Below are 17,684 nucleotides of genomic sequence, written 5' to 3'. Positions count from 1 at the left end.
GAAAGCACCTTTTTTGGAATGTCACCAATTTTAACTTCACCGTGAAATGGTCTTCGTTATACTACAGACTCATTAGAAGAGATGCAGAAAATACAGAAAACCACAAGAAAGCGCCTCCAAGTCCCGCCCCCAAGAGACCCTCACGGTAATATTTTGGTCCATCTCCTTGCCAATCTAAAAAGCCCGGCACACTTTCTCAGAGGTGGTGGTGCTATTTTTTGTGAACTCAGATGTATGGGTCCTGTGTTCCACAATCACTTTCTTTTCTCATTTCACAATCTCTTTCAGGTCAGTACATATAAAGAAAATGGTTTGTTGGAGCTCTGAGGTTTTTCTATTGTAAGGCTACACCGTAACATTTCATTAATCCTCTACTGATAAAACACTAAAGAACACCATTTCTACGAAGTAATGACCATGTCAAATGGTTTCATTTGGGATAAATTCTATAAAGTGGGTTAAGACATGTAGATTTCCAGTTCTCTGTTTAGGGGGCATGGTGGGGGGTAGGGGTGGGATTCCACATTGGCCAAAAAAGATAAGCACTGGAAGGAGGCTGGCTAAGCAAGTCCCTAATGGCTTTCCCTATGGTCTCCTCATGGTGGGAACATGTTGAACCACAAGATGTGGACTCTTTGGGGTAAGAGGAGGCTTTTCCTTCCATGAGTCACTGTCTAAAAGCGGCCTGGCCCTGAGCTAGCTCCGTTCCATTGCTGACAATAATAAAGAGGTGACAGAATTAAAGTGCAAGTGGGGCTCCAATGGGCTGCTCTGCCTTCATACCCACCTTGCGGGCTGAAGCCTCTCCAGCAGTCTCTGCACTAGCCCTGAAGGTCAGCGTCTTGCTAACCAGTGTGCACCACTTTTCTTGGTCAGCCTTAGACTGGACATCTAGTACAGATTGCGCTAGTGGGCTCAGCAGGCGAGCCTTTCCCACCGACTCAGCCCAAACCCCTGAAGCCAGGCCAGTCTGCAACGCAGGCAAACAGACCGTTCACCGCCTACCACTCTGACAGGCAGAGCTCCCTCCAAGCTGGGTCACTCACCATATCTTCTGGGTCGGGGATTTTCACACCACTGAAGTATTGGTTTGTGCTGAAGACTTGCTGGTGTCTAGGAATGAGATCCCCTTTGGACAAGAAGAGAGAAAGGAACGTGAGAATCACAGCAAGCCGCAGCCTCTCGTTTCCTCCTGTGGCGGCTGTGTCCGTGGGGGCGTGCTGCCGTTTTGTGGATGCTGTCGCGTTGTTACCCAGGCAGAGGGAGCAGCATGCAGGCAGCCACCAGTGAACAAAGCCCTGTACTGGGCACAGTGGGGGCACGCAGCAGAAACCCAAAGGGGCCACCACATTGCCCCTCAAGGAGTCATGTCTTTGAGGACTCCAAAGTCAACAACTCCAAATCACACAGTCAGATTTTTTTTTTCCTGGCCCACTCTTTATTGTCCCCCACAGGTTCCATGATTAGGACAGTGATTCATATCCAGGAGAAAGAAAACCCCATGCCGCTCCACATCTCAAGAGATTCCCCCTAGTGAGACGGCATTTGCGTCCATGAGTCCCAGTGATGAGTGTGTGAGTGTGTGTGTGTGTGTCCAGGGCTGCCAGGGGCTGCCAACCTCTGTCACTCTCTCCCAGGCTTGGCTCAGCTGGCCTGAGAGGAGTTTTGCCACACACTCCTCTGGACTGCCACTTGTATCCAGTGGTAAAGATTCTGGCCAATGAACCTCAAGCCCAACTCCCAGTAGAGCTTGCGGAATGCTGGGATTCTGACCAGGCTTCAGCAGAGCCTCCAGATTAAGCTGGGGTAAGAAGAAAGTGGAGTTCCACTTAGCAAAGTCAGCCAATGAGAGCCCAACCATGCAGGGGACAAGGGATCATGGGAATGGTGCAGGCTAGGTAGCAGTTCTTTCCGCTGAGCATGATGTCACCACCGGTCAGGTCCTACCCAGTGGCAGCTTACAACAACAAGGACTGGGTGCAGATGTCAGTGCAGCAGCGTAAAGAGAAATAGAGGCAACGAACTCGCCCACAAGCAGCCTACAGGTGCTACAGGACGTTTCTAAGAAGAAAAGTTTGCTTCAAATTGGGAGAGCTAGAGGCATAGGGTGCGCACTCTCAGCATTTCGAGAAAGGTAATCCTGATTTAGGGATCATCTACAATCTTCCTTCCCCTCCCCCTCCTCTCCCACTCCCTCGCTCTCCACAGACAGAGGAAGGAGCACTGGGGAGGGAGGGCAGGACAAGAGTACCTCAGGAGACCACAACCTTTCTCCCTGGCACTTGGAGCATTGAAGATTTTCTTCTATAAAGTCTGATGAACCCAAGCTATCTTGGCAGGCTGGAGGTAAGGGTATCCAAAGAATGAGTTTCTGGACTATCATCAAGATGGCAAATATGAGCAGTTCTACACATTGTTGAGCCCTTTCAGCAATCTCAATTGTCATCACTGCTGTGCTTCAGAGTTTAACTTGATCCCAACCATGCCAAAGTGAGGATCATGCGCCTTCTCAGACACTTAGGACGTCCTACATAATTGTTAGACATTTTTATGGAAACAAACGTGGACATCCTGGATGGAGTTATTTAATCGAGGTGTTGGAAGTTTCCCATTTTTATTTATGCTCATGAATACTTTCCTAACTGCAAGGGCAGTAGACGATACTATGAACTGATGCTCAGCTCGGCGCTCACGTGGGTACACACATCCAGTTTCCAGCCCTGTGTGACAGGAGTACCACTCACCCAAGGTTTTCCGGATCAGATGGAGCTGATCCACGTCGGATTTTCCTGGCCACAGAGGCACGCCTGACAGCAGCTCAGCAAAGACACAGCCGATGGCCCAGACGTCGACTGGGGGGCCATAGTGTGTGTCCCCCACTAGCAGCTCAGGGGAACGGTACCACCTGGTAGCAACATAATCCGTGTAATAGTCGCTCGGTCCAGCTGGCCAGTGATGAAACATGGAAAACAACAGGAGAAGCCTACAATCAACGCGTGGAGGGGAAGATCCCAGAAAGTCAGCTTGTGATTAACCTTGTGGTTCTTCTAAATGAGTGGTTCTCAGCACTCGTACATAAAATAACTTGGAAACGTGTTGTTGCTTTTTCTTTCTCGGTTGCCTTTGAGTCAACCCGGACTCCTGGTAATTCCGTGTGCATTATCTAACCCTATCAGGTTCTCAATGGCTGATTTAGGCTTTGCTTCTGAGGTGCACGTGGGCACCTTGAACCTCTAACCTATCCATTACAGTGGAGAACATCCACACTTTGCACCACTCATGGACTGTGCAGTGGAACATTTCTAAAAATACAGATGCTTGGGCCCATCACCAATCCAATTGAACCAGAATCCCAAGGGAATTGGGATTGACATTGACATAGTTCACCTGGTGCCTCTAATCTGCAGCCAAGGATGAGAAAGACTCTTGTAAATATTCTGAAAAAAAATGAAAAAACTATTGTACCCCTCCAAAAAAAAGTAGGAACTAGGAAAACCCCCCCAAAAACCTACTTTAAATATTAGCTTTAGTAGGGTATAACTTACATATAGCATACACTTCTAAACAATGGCATGTATCTACACATTTTCAAAAATTACAAAATTTTAATTCGTAGCAAGCTCGTGCGTGAGCTATCCCAGAACTGGCTTTCTGTACTAGTTCCGGTCCGTTATCGGGTTGTCAGGTGCCGTCGAGTGACCCTATTACAACAGCGTGAAACACGGCCTGGTCCTGTGCCGTCCTCAAACCCTTCAACCTAGGGGGAGCCTTTCCACGTTTTACACCGAGCTAAGACAGCAGCGGTACTCACTGAGAAGCCGAGCGAAGCCAAAGTCACACAGTTTAATCACTGAGCGTTTCGTGATGAGGATGTTTTCTGGCTTTACATCTCTATGTATGCACTGGTCGAAACAGACAGACAAAGCAAAAGCAGTTTAGTGAGCAGCATCTATAACATAGGAAAACATGACTATTTAACAAAACTTTAAATCTTTCCATTGGTCCTTTATATAAAAATAAAAATAAAATAACATGTCCTTTATTTAAAAATAAAAATAAAATAACATTTGTTGCTATTGTTAGGTGCTGCCCGATCAGTTCCAACTCATAGCGGCCCCGTGTACAACAGAACACAACACAGTCCCGTCCTGGGCTGACTTTCCCATGCGCTGTAGAAGCCCATTGCTGGTACCACTCCCTTAATCCACTCTGTGGAGGCTCTTTCTCCTTTCAGTGGACCATCGACCAAGCAGGATATTCTTCGCTAGGGATTAGTCCCTCCTGATAACATGCCCAAAGTGTAAGGTGACCAGACGTCCCACTTTTGGCGGGACAGTCCCGATTTATAACAATTTGTACTGCGTCCCGCAGCGTTTTAAAAAAGTCCCGATTTTTGGAAAGAATGCACGACAAGCTAGGGTGTACGATTTTTGGCTACCGTGTGGCTATGAGTTTTATCAATGGTGTCCCGCTTCACCAGTGTTAAAATCTGGCCCCCTTACCAAAGTGTGAAGTCTCATCATACTTGCTCTAAGGTCATACTGCCTGTTCTTTCCAAGACAAATGTATTTGCTCTTCTTGCAATTCATGGTATATTTAATACTTTGCCAATACCATAATTCAAAGGCATCAATTATGTATTGGTCTTCTTGATTCATTGTCCACATTTTTCATACACAGGTGAATGACAATACCATGGGTTGGGCCAGGTGCACCGTAGTCCTCAAGGTCCTATCTTTGCTTTGTGATACTTCAAAGAGGTCTTTGTAGCAGCTTACCCCAATGCAATATGTCCTTTGATTTTCGGACGGCTGCTTCCAAGAGCGTTAACTGTGGATCCCCATGAAATGAAACCCTCGACAACGTCACTCCTTTCTCTATTGATCAGATGTGGTTCCCTGGACCACCAGTGAGCAGTTTGGGATGCACTATGTTCATGTATAATCCACATTAAAGTAAGGGCTTCAAGTGCTCTTGGCCCTCAGTGGCAAGGTTATGCCATCTGCACACTGCAGGTGCTAATGAGCCTTCCTCCAATCCTGAAATCATGTGCTTCCTCATAGAGTTCAGCTTCTTCAGTGATTGCTCAGCATACAGATGGAGTAGCTTGATAAAAGGATACAACCCTGATGCACAGCTTCCTTGATTTTAAACTATGCTGTATCTCCTTGCTCTGTTCATATAACTGGCTCCAGGCCTAGAAGTAGGTTTTTACATGAGCACAATGAAATATTCTGGAATTTTCATTCTTTGAAATATTATTCATAATTTGTTATGATTCACACAGTTGAATACCTTTACCGAGTGAAAAAAAAGAGAGAGAGACAAACATCAGTCAGCTGGCTATCAGCAGTGATATCCCTCATTTCCTATCCCCTTCTGAATTTGGCTTAGATTTCTGGAAGTTCCTTGTCAATCTACTGCTGCAACCATTTTTTAATGATCTTCACTAAAATATTATTTGTATGTGATATTAATGATATTGTTTATTACTTGCACATTGTATTAGATCACTTTTCTTCGAAATGGGCACAATTATGATTCTTTCCAATCGGTTGGCCAGATAACTGTCTTCCAAATTTCTTGCCATAAATGAATGCTTCCATCATTACATCGGTTTATTTAAACATCTCAATGAATACGATGTCAATTCCAGAGGCCTCGTTTTTCATGAAGGCCTGCTGTGCCGCTTGGACGCCTTCATTCAGATCATGTGCTACCTCCTGACATGGTCAAACTCAACCGGTTCTTTTTAGTACCCAGACTCTGTGTTTTCCTTGTGATGCTTCCTGCATCATTCAACTTCTTGGTCACACAATACTTCAATATTGCAACTCAACATTGAATGATGGATTGTTATAAGAGTTGTAAGAGCTCCCCAATCAAATGATTAATATATACTGCAACTCAAAACCTGGATGTTTTCCATAGTTCTTTCAGCTTGAACAATGCTGCGCGTGCTCTACCCTTTTGGTTGCCTAACTCCAGGTCTTTGTAAATCTCATTATAATATTTTACTGTCTTCTGAATCTGCCTTTTGGAACGTTCTCCCCCCACCATTTTTCGTCTATTTGCTTCAGCTATTCTTAAGAGCAGGTGTCAGAGTCTTCCCTGAAGTCCATTTTGGTCTTTTCTTTCTTTCCTGTCTTTTTAAATGGTTTTCTCTTGTCTCCGTGTAGGAGATTCTTGATGCCTGCCATCCTTCAACTTGTCTGGTCTCTGGTCATTAGTGCTCCATGCATCACACCTGTTCTTGACATGGTCTCTAAATTCAAGTGGTATATACTCAAGGTCATACTTTGGCTTGCATAGGTTTGTTTTCACTTTCTTCAGCTTCAACTTGAACGTGTGTATGAGCACCTGATGGTCTGTTGCACAGTTGGCCATGGCCTGGCTCGGACTAGAGTGTCTAGTGTTGAGTTGAACTAGTGTTGAGTTTCTTCATCATCTCGTCTCACAAATGTAGCTGATTTGGTTCCTTTGTATTTCCATCTGGAGAGGTCCATGTGTATAGCTGCTGTTTATGTTGTTTTAAAAAAAATGGTATCGCTAGGGAATAAGTCATGAGTCTTGCAAAATTCTATCATGCTATCTCTGTGTTTTTATCACCAAAGCCATATTTTCCAACTCCTCACCCTTCTGTTTCTAACTTTTTCATTCTAATCACCAGTAATTAAATGTATCTTGATTACATGTTTGATGAATTTCGGATTGAAGAACTTGGTAAAACTCTTAAACTTCTTTATCTGTGATACAGTGGATGGAGCCCTGATGTCACAGTCAGTTCCCCGTTGGGCTGCTAACAACAAGGTTGTCAGGTCGAAGCTGCCAGCTACTCATGGGAGAAGGATAGGGCTTTCTACTCCTGTAAAGCTTGACAGTCTCTGAAATTCACAGGCGCAGTTCTACTCGGCCACAAGGCGGCCACTATCCACTGGAATCTATTTGACGGCAGTGAGCTTGTTTGGATGTGTCAGTGGTATCGTGGTTGGTGCCCAAATTTGAGGAATTAACTAGTTTTCCTTGTAGTCGTATGGGTATTTTCCTATCCTTGACAGAGCTGTGCTTCAGGATACATCCTGGAATATTCTTTTTGACAATGAACGCCCTTCCCAGCAGAGGAGAGATATAATTATTCTATTTGAAATGGCCACTCCGGGATGCCTACGACACCTATCTTCAAACACCGCATTTCATTTTTGGACAAACTCTAATTTCCTAGAATCACTCTTTGCACAATCCATGATCCGATGAGTAATGTGTGCTGATAATCGCTTCTCCTCATTTTGAGTTGCGTCACATCAGCAGAGGAAGGTCCTGAAAGCTTCACTCCATCCACATCATGAAGACTGACTCCACTTCAGGGAGCAATTCCTTTTTACGGACCCTTGGAAGGCCTTCCAACTTGAGGGGCTCATCTGTTGCCACTATATCAGACAAGAATCCACCGCGACGAGAATGGATTTTACTAGCCAATTGCTTCAGAAGTAGTTTGCCAGGCCTTTCGTCTCAGTCTGTTTTAATCTCAAAGTGCCACCAGAACCCTATCCACCCTGGGTGACCCGGATGGTTTGAAATACTGGTGGCAAGGCATCCAAAACCACAGCATCCCAAAAGCTACCACAGGGGTAAAACTGACAGGCAAATGGTGCAAGGAAAAATAGTATCCTAAAATAAGTCTAGTAGGCTTCTCACGGCCTGAATCATCCCAAATTTCTGACTGGCTCAGAATAAATGGTGCGGTGAGTTTGCTGGATCTAGCACATAAAATCCAGTGCACCCCGTTCAGTTTTCATTTCAGGTAAGCAACATATTTTTTAGTGTGTCTAAGTATGTCCCGTGTAGTATTTGGGACATACTTACACATGCGTACCCACTCCCCCCAGAAAGTATTGTTTACATTCAACTCAGATTTTACTGAAAGTACTATATTTAACCTGGAAATCCAGGTGACAATGTTACAAGGTTCTAGGGGAGGAGGTGGTCAGAGGAGCTGCAAGTTGGTGCCCAGGCCGAATTCTCCATTTGGTTGTTTAACTGAGAAGCCAGCACAGTTCACTGGCAAACAGGACAAGCCCTGCGTCTGCGATAAGCAGGGAAGAGACGGGCGGACCGTCAGCTGGCCCACAGATGGCTCTTCCAGCTCTGCCATTTGTCCTGACAAGATAAACCGGAGTCAGGCTGCCCTCGCTCTCTGGAGAGAGTCGATAGATGTCAGCTCTGTCCCACATACAAGTGTCTCCTGCCCTGTAATTCAAACTGAGATCACCTGTGGTTTCCAAACCACAGGCACCGTTCTTGCACAGGGCCACGTGAGAGAGAAGAGCCACATGATTGGCATTTTAAATGGCAGCGTCCCTGGAAAAGAACACATCAACAACCCAGATCACTTATTTCACAACGAGGAACCACCACTGAGTGGGTCAACATCCTACTGGGGTTCTGAACGCTCTTCCTCTCCCCCCTGTAATTTCCTCTCGGGATACCTTCTGCAGCCTGAAGAAACATCCGGTGGCCTTTGGCCTGAAGCCCTTGGGGGTCCTGCTGACTTGGAAACCGTGAGGGAGGGGCGAGGTTTGGGTGCTGCTGGGGACCAGCCTGCCTAGTCCTCACTCCAAATGGCCTTGGGGTCGAGAGATGGGGCAACGTACCCCCTGGGTGGCTGTACATTCCATGTTCCAATTATTAATGTACGCTTAGAATTCTTCTGGCATATCTCCATGGAGGCAATTTCAGGATGATTTTATTACAATCGATCTGGCCCTCTAATGGCTCAGAGATTTCTGCTCCTTTACCAGCGGTTTTACATACTGCTATAAACAAGCTGCTACTTGAGTATCATGAGAGCATGTGGCCAGAGGGCTTGTAAGCAGGAATGTGCTCCCTGCTCCAATCTGGGAATTCTTTAGGAGTTTCTGTACCCTTCCTCCATCAGCATCCGGAGCCAAACAGCTTCGGGGACTCTTGGGGGAACTGTGGTATGCAAGCCATTTTTCTGTGTCTCCAAGCCTGGGCCTCATGCCTTGGCTCCCACTTGCTCGTCCTAAAAGTTATGTCAGGAAAGCAGTGATTGCCTCCCTCCCCCACTCCCTCCCGAGTCATAGCAATATAAGGTGCCGCCCTCCGTCACGCACAGGCCTTTTCAAGGATGGCAGCCTCTGGCTCAGCGGAGGAGGCTCGGGTGGGGGAAATGCTGGCCATTCCCTTGGTTTCTCCTGGGAACGCAGCTTCTGGAGAAACCGGCTGCAGCTGCGGCGGGAAGGCAGCTCATCAGCTAATGGGCCCGACGGTTGGTGGGACGTCATACTGTGGTCACATTGGCCAGCTGGCCCAAAAGAAGCTCTAACACTGGGATCTGTCTCTGTGTTCAGGCCGTGGCTGTGCTGTCCTTTAGGAAACGGCGGGCAATCCACTGTGCCTGTCTGGGTCCCTTTGCGGCCCAGAAGGCTCCAGTTCCCCTGAGCTTCTCTGGTCCAGACTTGGCATCCCCCGCTCACCAAAACAGACACCAGCATGTGTGTGCCACACTGGGACTCTATCCACTGCACAAATCAGAGCACCCCTCGCCTATCTTCAGAGCCTTCTTGGTAGGATCAGGCTGATACAGACTAAACAAATGGAATGGGACCTTAAACCCAAGTAGCTCTATTTTGCTTTACGAGAGTTGCTGTAAATCAGAATTGACTTGATGGCAGTGAGGGGGCTAGGTGGGCTTTTGGTGGGTTTTTTAAAATTTTGTTTCAGGGAGACAGAATCATACTAGGTTGGCATTTTCTGGCCATCACCCCTTCTGGCTTATGATATTTGGGTAAAAATGATATCACCAAAGAAAATATGAAAGTAAGGCATATATATAAATATAGATATAACTATGGCAAATATATAAAACTATGGCATATATATAAATTGTGCCTCAAGGCCCCACCTCAGCTGAAGATCAGCCTCCTGATTTTTCAAGGGAGATCATAAGACTTACGCTGTGTTTATGGCAAAAATTTACAGCTTGCAGCGTCTGCCAAGTGATGCTCTTCACAAGATGTTCTGGCACCCTAACAAAAAGAGAGAAGCAGCAGAAACACATTCTTTAGTGTGGCTCCGGGCTTCAGCTCAGAAAACACAAGGAGGAACCGGGACCAGGCACAAGCAGTGGAAAATCCTAGCGGCCCCAGAGTGTCTTCAAACTCGGTGAGCAGTCCGTGCCGGTGGCGTCCAGTGTAAACAGCACACTGCCCGCACACTGTTGAACTGTAGGGACAGTAAGGTAACAAAGCTGGTATTTACTTCCCCAGGAGGGACCATGAAGATCCATCCACAGGATCAAGTGTTAAGGACCTCCTACCTCCAGCATCGGTGAGCCACTGGAAGACTGACTGCCCGGCAGCCTGAGCCCCACTGCTAACCAGGGACTTCCTGTTGAAGTAAAGTCAGTTACCATGCAGAATAAAAGATGCCAATTTGTATGGGTCCTCCCCGCCCCCAGAGGGGGGGTGTGGGCAAACCACAGAACATGGGCGAAGGGAGACAGCAGACAGTATAAGATATGAAAACAATAATAATTTATAATTTATCAGGCATCCATGGGGGTGGGGGAGCTGATACCAAGGGCTCAAGCAGAAAGAAATGTTTTGAAAAGCGATGATGGCAACATATGTACAAATACGCTTTACACAATTGATGTGTGTATGGATTGCGTTAACAGCTGTATGAGCCCCTAATAAAATGTTTTAAAAAAAAACCAAAAAAACAAATGTGTTTGATACGATTGATGTATGGATTGTTACAAGAGCTGTCAGAGCCCCCAGTAAAATTATTTCTAATTATTTATTATTATTATTAATTTTAATCATTTTATTGGGGGCCCTTACAACTCTTGTTACAAATCATACATCAATTGATCCGACATATTTGTACATATATTCCATTGTTCTTTTCTAGGTTTCTTTATTATTTTTATGCACACCTATTTTTATTGCAGTAATTTCCATAATAACAAAAACATGGAAAGAGCCCCAAAGCCTAGTTATAGAGGGATGGATCAACAAGCCCTGGTACCTTCATGCAACAGAACTTTATGCATCAATGAAAAACAATGACAAGACATGGACAAAGCTAGAGAACATTATGCTTAGCAATCTCAGTCAATCTTACAAAGATAAATATTTAATAACATCATTATTTAAGGAAAAAGAAAGAAAGCTAGTTAATACACCAATGGCTAAGACTTTGATGACTAAAAATTATTTATTAATACTTTTTTTTTAAGGATGCCACTTGTCTTTCCAATTTACAGCCTTACACAAGATTGCGCTTCCTTGTGTGAACACAGCAGCTACACATGTTTTGTGGCTGTTGTTTTCGGTCATGAGGCAGGTGTGGTGGTTACTTTTATGTGTCAGTTTGGCTATGTTTCCCAGGTCGTCATTTTTTGGGGGTCAAACACGAGCTAGTTGTTGTGCAATGTAATGTACGCACCCGTCATAACTCATCACCTGAAAGGGGCGTTTCCTCAGGGTGTGGGCTCCCCAGCTACAGACAGACACACTGGCGGGACTCTCTCCTCTCTTTCTGGACTGCGCTTCCCCGTCACCTCACCTGTGGGCTTGGGGACACAGGCCTGCAGAAATCTCCAGCCTATAGCCTGACCTATGGATTCGGGTCTGACCAGCCCCTACAACTGTGTGATCCAGTCCCTTAAAGGAAATCTCTCTCCCTCTATGTACTGTGCACGCCCGCCCGCACATGTGTGTCACTGGTTCTGTTCCTCTAGAGCAGTGGTTCTCAACCTGTGGGTCGCGACCCCTTTGGGGGTCGAACGACCCTTTCACAGGGCTGGCCCGATTCATAACAGTAGCAAGATAACAATGATAAAGTAGCAACAAAAATAATGTTATGGTTGGAGGGGGTCACCACAACATGAGGTACTGTATGAAAGGGTGGCAGCATGAGGAAAGTTGAGAACCCTAACACAATAATAGGGTAGAGGATTATACTGTATACCAAGTAACAAAAATTAACAAGAATTAACAGCCATGTTGGCTCTTCGCGCACAACGCTTCCCTCTGGGGTCGAGCTGGACCGGCTCACCTCTCCTCACCCTGTCCCCATCACAGCAGGCAAGCTCCTGGCCATCATTCCTTCCATTGCTTCTCTGGCTCAAACCCTACATGATGAGGGCAAACCGTGGTCCCAGCAAGGAATTCCTCGGTGTGAGTTAGAAAAATGCCCCTTCTCTGGGAAGTTAAAGTGACCTTTTTAAGAATATTAGTCAACGAGGAAATGAACTGCAGAATGAGGGCAGTTCAGATCTCTCGTATACCAGCTGGACTGACCGTTTTTGTCAATCAAACATGAGGCAATCTTGCTATGGTCCTCGGGTGAAACTAATGCCTAAGGCAGGGAGCAACTCCTTGAGTAGTTGTGTTAGATCAAAAAAAGCCTCTGGGAGCGGCCACAAGGCCACTGTTATGAGCCAGACTTCCAGGAAATCCTTCCACACAGACCAGAGGATGCTTGAGCGCAGGTGCGACCGCATGCGGAGCCTGCAGGGCCACCGCAGGAGCATGGGCTGGAACTGGTTTGGACCTGGGCTCTGACCCCGGGTTTGAAGTAGCTTCTTTCTGAAGTTTCTTCCTTGTTGAGGGATACTCAGGCACAATGACTGAAGAAAAAAAAACGTGTGTGTAGAAAAACAAGCCTAGAAAAATACAGCTAACAAGGCGGCATTCCAGGAGGAAATTTTCTTATAAGCCTCCACTGTTCTCCCAGAAAAAAAAAAAAGGACATAGTTTGATTAGCCAATAACTAAAACAAAATAAGGCTCTAATGCCAGGTCTCAAAAAACATTTACTAAAAGAGTTTATGCAAAAACTCTGTACTAACTTCCTAGTATCTTGGCCTGGCTGCTTATTCATTTCTTACTCCTGTTTTCGTGGTGGGTGTTCGTTTGGTAATTATGATGCAGAGGCCTCGGGCTCTCTAAGATAAGGTGACCAGACGTCCCGATTTTTAACAATTTTTCCCACGTCCCCTGGTGTTTTAAAAAAGTCCCGATTTTTGGAAAGAATGCATGACAAGCTAGGGTATACGGTTTTCAGCTGCCATGTGGCTATTTCACCAGGATCTGAGTTTTAGCAATGGTGTCCCACTTTACCAATGTTAAAATCTGGCCACCTTATTCTAAGACAACTTTTAGCGGCAACACTCAGGCATGAGGCTAGGTGCCACATTCTTCACTCCTGGGGAAGGGAGTTAAAAACATGAAAAAGGAGAAAAAGAAACTATGCCCTGTGTGATTAGACTGGAATCTGCAATATTCTCAAGTATTGTGCACAAGTGGGCCTCGGAGTAGGAACAGCCCAATAGTAGTGAGTGCACCTAGAGCTGATAGTATGGTTTCTAAGTACCAGTCTCTACTAAAATGAAGAGGAGCTCCTTAGAAAGTGGACAACTCTAGTGTTGGGGTTGCGAAAAAACAAGACGCGCCTGTAACACAATGTGCAGAAAATGAGGAAAGACACACACACACAAAGGGAAGGGTTACAGCAGTGAGTATGAAAGGCCCCTACTAGTCAAACTGAAGATAGGGCATATGAGAATCAGAATTAATAATGATAATGCTAGTGCATGGAGGGGTAATAGGGTACTGAGTTGGTAATATATTTTCAAATAGGTCAGGAGGAAAGATCTCTATATTGTACTTGCTGATTTTCCCAAAGTTTGAGATTATCTTAAAAATAGAGAAAAAGACCTGATATTCACACTATGAAATATATCTTTGCAATGCTAACATAATTTTAAGACCCTTTGAATCATCAGCTAAATTCTTTTTTTCTCTTATTTAAAAAAAAATTTTTTAAATCATCAGCTAAATTCTTATTAACACAATATATTTTAACTTTGAATTTGATTGTCATTCTAAATTTTCAGAAAAGTTGCAATAAGAATATACAAGAATGCCTATTGTTAACAAGTTACACATTTATCATTTATTTTGCCCTACACACACACACACACACACACACACACACACACACACACACACTCACTCATAAACAAAAGCCCTGGAGGTACTGCACTGTCAGGTAAGCAATAAGGTCAGGGGCTCATACAACCAGACACCCCGCGGGAGGAAAATGAGGCCATCTGGTCCCATGAAGATTTACACACTGTGTAGGGATCAACTTGACGACAGGGGTGTACACACACACAAACATGTAACCATACATATGATAGGAGTCTGAGTCGGTATACACATGTATGTATACACTATGTGACAGGAATGTGAAGATGAGTCTGGATACACACAGAGGGTGATGGACGAAGTGCTATCTGACACAGGATCATCTGGAAAGTTCCTCTGGTTCAGGAGACACCTGAGGGAGTCAGCTGTTCAGACTGGGACAGGTGGGAGACGTGAGCTCTGTTTGATCGTCGATAGTTACCAGGGAGAGTGGGCTCCCGTGTCGAAGGAGCGGCGGTTCTGTTGATGGGAATAGAACATTTGGCAGCAGACCCGGGTGGTGGTTGCACAACATGATTAATGGCAACTGCTATCCCTAAGTCATACACAGGACAGCATGTGAGTTGACAAATGTGGTGCTGGATACCAGAGGGCTTCGGAAGGTCAGTGCAAACATTCCATCACCTTTTCATTTCATTTTTCCATGAACTTTTTGAAGTTCCCTCATATATTTTAACAACAACAACAAAATGGAACCTCTAAGGTTTTAATCTGAGGGATTGGATGTGAGCTAGAGGAAGTGAGGAGTACCTGGTACCTGGTGGTACCTTTGAGGAGAGCATGGGGGGTGGGGTAGGAAGTGGTTTTGAGTAAGGGAGGGTAGATAATTTGAGATGCTTATTAGACATCTAAGGGGAGACTCTCAGGAGGCAGTGTGAATTCAGAAGGGTCAGGCCTGAAAATATGTAGGAGATGCATGCATAGTGCGGCTATTGAGAGGTTTGGGAGTACATGCTCTAGAAGAAAAGTCAGAATCCGTTTTTTCATAACCCATTTGGAATTATTCCTAATAAAATGATAAACTGGGGTGGGGGGGAAAGTCAGAGGTAGGTCCAGAAATCCTTCAACATTTCACTACACATTTCCCTAATTTCACCACACCGAGGATGCAGATCAGCAGTGAGTATTTAGTGAGAGGGGCTGACGCTCGAGAGAGTCCGGACAGCATCCCAGAATCCAGCCAAAGAAAGCATTTCGAAATAGTCCTGGATCACAGTGTTGGATTAACTGAATCCATGTAATCTCACTCTTTCACAAACCCTTACTCACAGGGTACTGAAGGCGGGCTTTAAAGCTATCACCCCACAGGATTAAGGAGAAAGGAAACAATGACATCGGTCAGATCCAGAAAGCATTTGGTGGAGGACACTCGATTTAACGGATCCTGGAAAGGCGACATCTGAGGGAGCCTCAGGGGATGCGAAGATCCTTCAGTGTGTTCACACACTGGCTGCCGTTCTATGGATGGTGCTGGGCGTGAAGGAGATGTGGGTAAAACTTGTCTGGGAAGCAATTGCAGTCCTGTGGCCCCTCCTCTATTCTGTGCCAGTAGGAAACTCCCTTTCCCCTAATGGGTGGAAGCCTCGGGAGGATAACACCGAAGGCATTAGCACCGTTGAGTGAGGATACTGTTCCCCAAACAGGGGATTAGGAGATTGTATCCATTCTACATGTTAGATTCCCAGCCCTCTTCCCTCAGTGGGTTCTGAGAAAGATGGAGGACAGACCTTTTTTTAATCATTTTATTGGGGGCTCCTACAACTCTTATCACAATCCATCCATCCATCCAGTGTGTCAAGCACATTTGTACATTTGTTGCCCTCATCATTCTCAAAACATTTGCTTTCCACTTGAGCCCTTGGTATCAGCTCCTCATTTTCCCCCTCCTTCCCCGCTCCCCTGGAAGGCAGATTTTTTTGAGAGCAGTTTAGGAAGAAAAATTGTACAGATTGTACACTGGCGTCCCTCCAACATGTGGCCCCGTGAAGCTCACAACTGACAAGTCCAATGAGCAGACTCACAACAGCTTCTGACAGTCCTTCCTCCTAGCAGGAGCGCACACACCAGAGCTTGGGCCTAGCTGGGAAAAGCCTCTGGTAAGGAGGCAGGCCTGAAACAGAACGTCCACCAGAAGCAGATAAAGGTAAGTGTGAAGAAACAGAGACGGTGGGGATGAAGACTGCCCTGAGAGAGAAAAGGGAAGCTGTGACGTGTACCAGTTAGAATAAGACCCGGTAAGAAAATGAGAGGAACAGCCCAGTCCAATCTATAAATACTAGGAGGGCCAGAAAAAGAACAAAGGATAGGAAATCGGAGTAACAAAACAAAAAAAATTTTTTAAGTCTCTGGCAGAAAGGGCCCACCAAGTGCCCAGAATAATAATGAAAATAAACCTCCACAAGAGCCCATAATTCAGAATGCTGGGAACAAAGAGAAGATTCAATAAGCTTTTTTTTGTGGGGGTGTGGTGTGAAGAGGGGGGAACAGGACATAAACAAAGGAGCAGGAATTACAACAGCTTGATACATTTTAACAGCATTAGAAGATAGAATATATTAAGCCAGTGTCTTAAAATTGCCCAAGACACACTATTTTAAAACAGACGACGATGAAGCCACAAGAGATGCACCCTGATCGAAAGAAAAGGCAGGAGAGACGTTCAGACTCCTTTGAGGAGAGAGAGGGGCCTGAGATGCTCCTCACACCGTGAGCCCCTTCGAAACGAACCTAAGCTCACCCTGCAGCTACAAACCTTAGGTTAAAAAAAAAGAATGTCAGTCCTGTTTTCCTTTCCAAAATCCCCCATGGGAGACCGAATGATCAGCACCGACTTCAAAGCAAAGATGAGCATCAAGCGGAGGAAGATGGAAATGAAAGTGAGCACCCGCATAAGGAGAAGGTGCACGCTCTCAGGGGAGTGAGCCATGGCACGGAACAACCGTGTGCAAGTTGTTGGCGGGTAACCGCAACTTCTGAGAAAACTGGCATCAAAAATAGAATGAAAAAAGTATTTCCCCATTTTTGACCCACTTAAAAGTTTTAGCAGTTTAAAAAAAAAAAGTGAGGGGGAAATAAATGTGGATGAAGCGTGTAGGGAATCCCCTGTGAACACCGAGCGGGGATGTGAATGGCTTTGCTGTCACGAGGGGCACTGGCAAATGCAGGTAGGTTAAAATTTAACACATCATCATTTCATCTCCCTCTGATCCATTTTAAAGTTGTGGTAGCTTTTTATATTTTGTTTTCTTTTTTTTTTCTTTTAGAATCATTGTATTGGGGGCTCATACAACTCTTAGCACAATCCATACATACATCCATTGTGTCAAGCACGTTTGTACATTTGTTGCCCTTGTCATTCTCAAAACATTTGCTTTCCACTTGAGTCCTTGGTATCAGCTCCTCATTTTCCCCTCCCTCCCCCCGTTCCTCACGAACACTTGATAATTTATAAATTATTATTTTGTCATGTCTTACACTGTGCAACATCTCCCTTCACCCACTTTTCTGTTGTTCATTCCCCAAGGAAGGGGTTATATGTAGATCCTTGTATTGGCACTCCCTTTCTCCTCCACCTTACCTTGACCCTCCTTGTATTGCTACTCTCAATATTGGGCCTGAGGGGATTATCTGTCCTGGATTCCCTGTGTTTCCAGTTCTTATCTGT

The 17,684-nt window shown here is 45.3% G+C and overlaps 1 protein-coding gene across 1 annotated transcript in view; it reads right to left on the bottom strand.

Moving 5' to 3' along the window:
- Positions 1-17,684, bottom strand: part of CDKL1 (cyclin dependent kinase like 1) — a 62,979-nt gene that overhangs the window by 7,124 nt on the left and 38,171 nt on the right. Inside the window, exons 3-6 of the mRNA XM_004698578.4 lie at positions 9,977-10,049; positions 3,812-3,902; positions 2,745-2,945; positions 1,047-1,129 (exon numbers count right to left, since the gene is read on the bottom strand). Of these exons, the coding sequence (XP_004698635.1) occupies positions 1,047-1,129; positions 2,745-2,945; positions 3,812-3,902; positions 9,977-10,049 (448 nt within the window). The remainder of the gene's footprint in view (positions 1-1,046; positions 1,130-2,744; positions 2,946-3,811; positions 3,903-9,976; positions 10,050-17,684) is intronic.

This window comes from Echinops telfairi, unplaced genomic scaffold, assembly GCF_000313985.2.
Source record: "Echinops telfairi isolate 266 unplaced genomic scaffold, ASM31398v2 ScPeMD7_18;HRSCAF=68, whole genome shotgun sequence".
Taxonomy (NCBI): Eukaryota; Metazoa; Chordata; class Mammalia; order Afrosoricida; family Tenrecidae; genus Echinops; species Echinops telfairi.
This window is presented reverse-complemented; position numbering and strand designations above follow the sequence as displayed.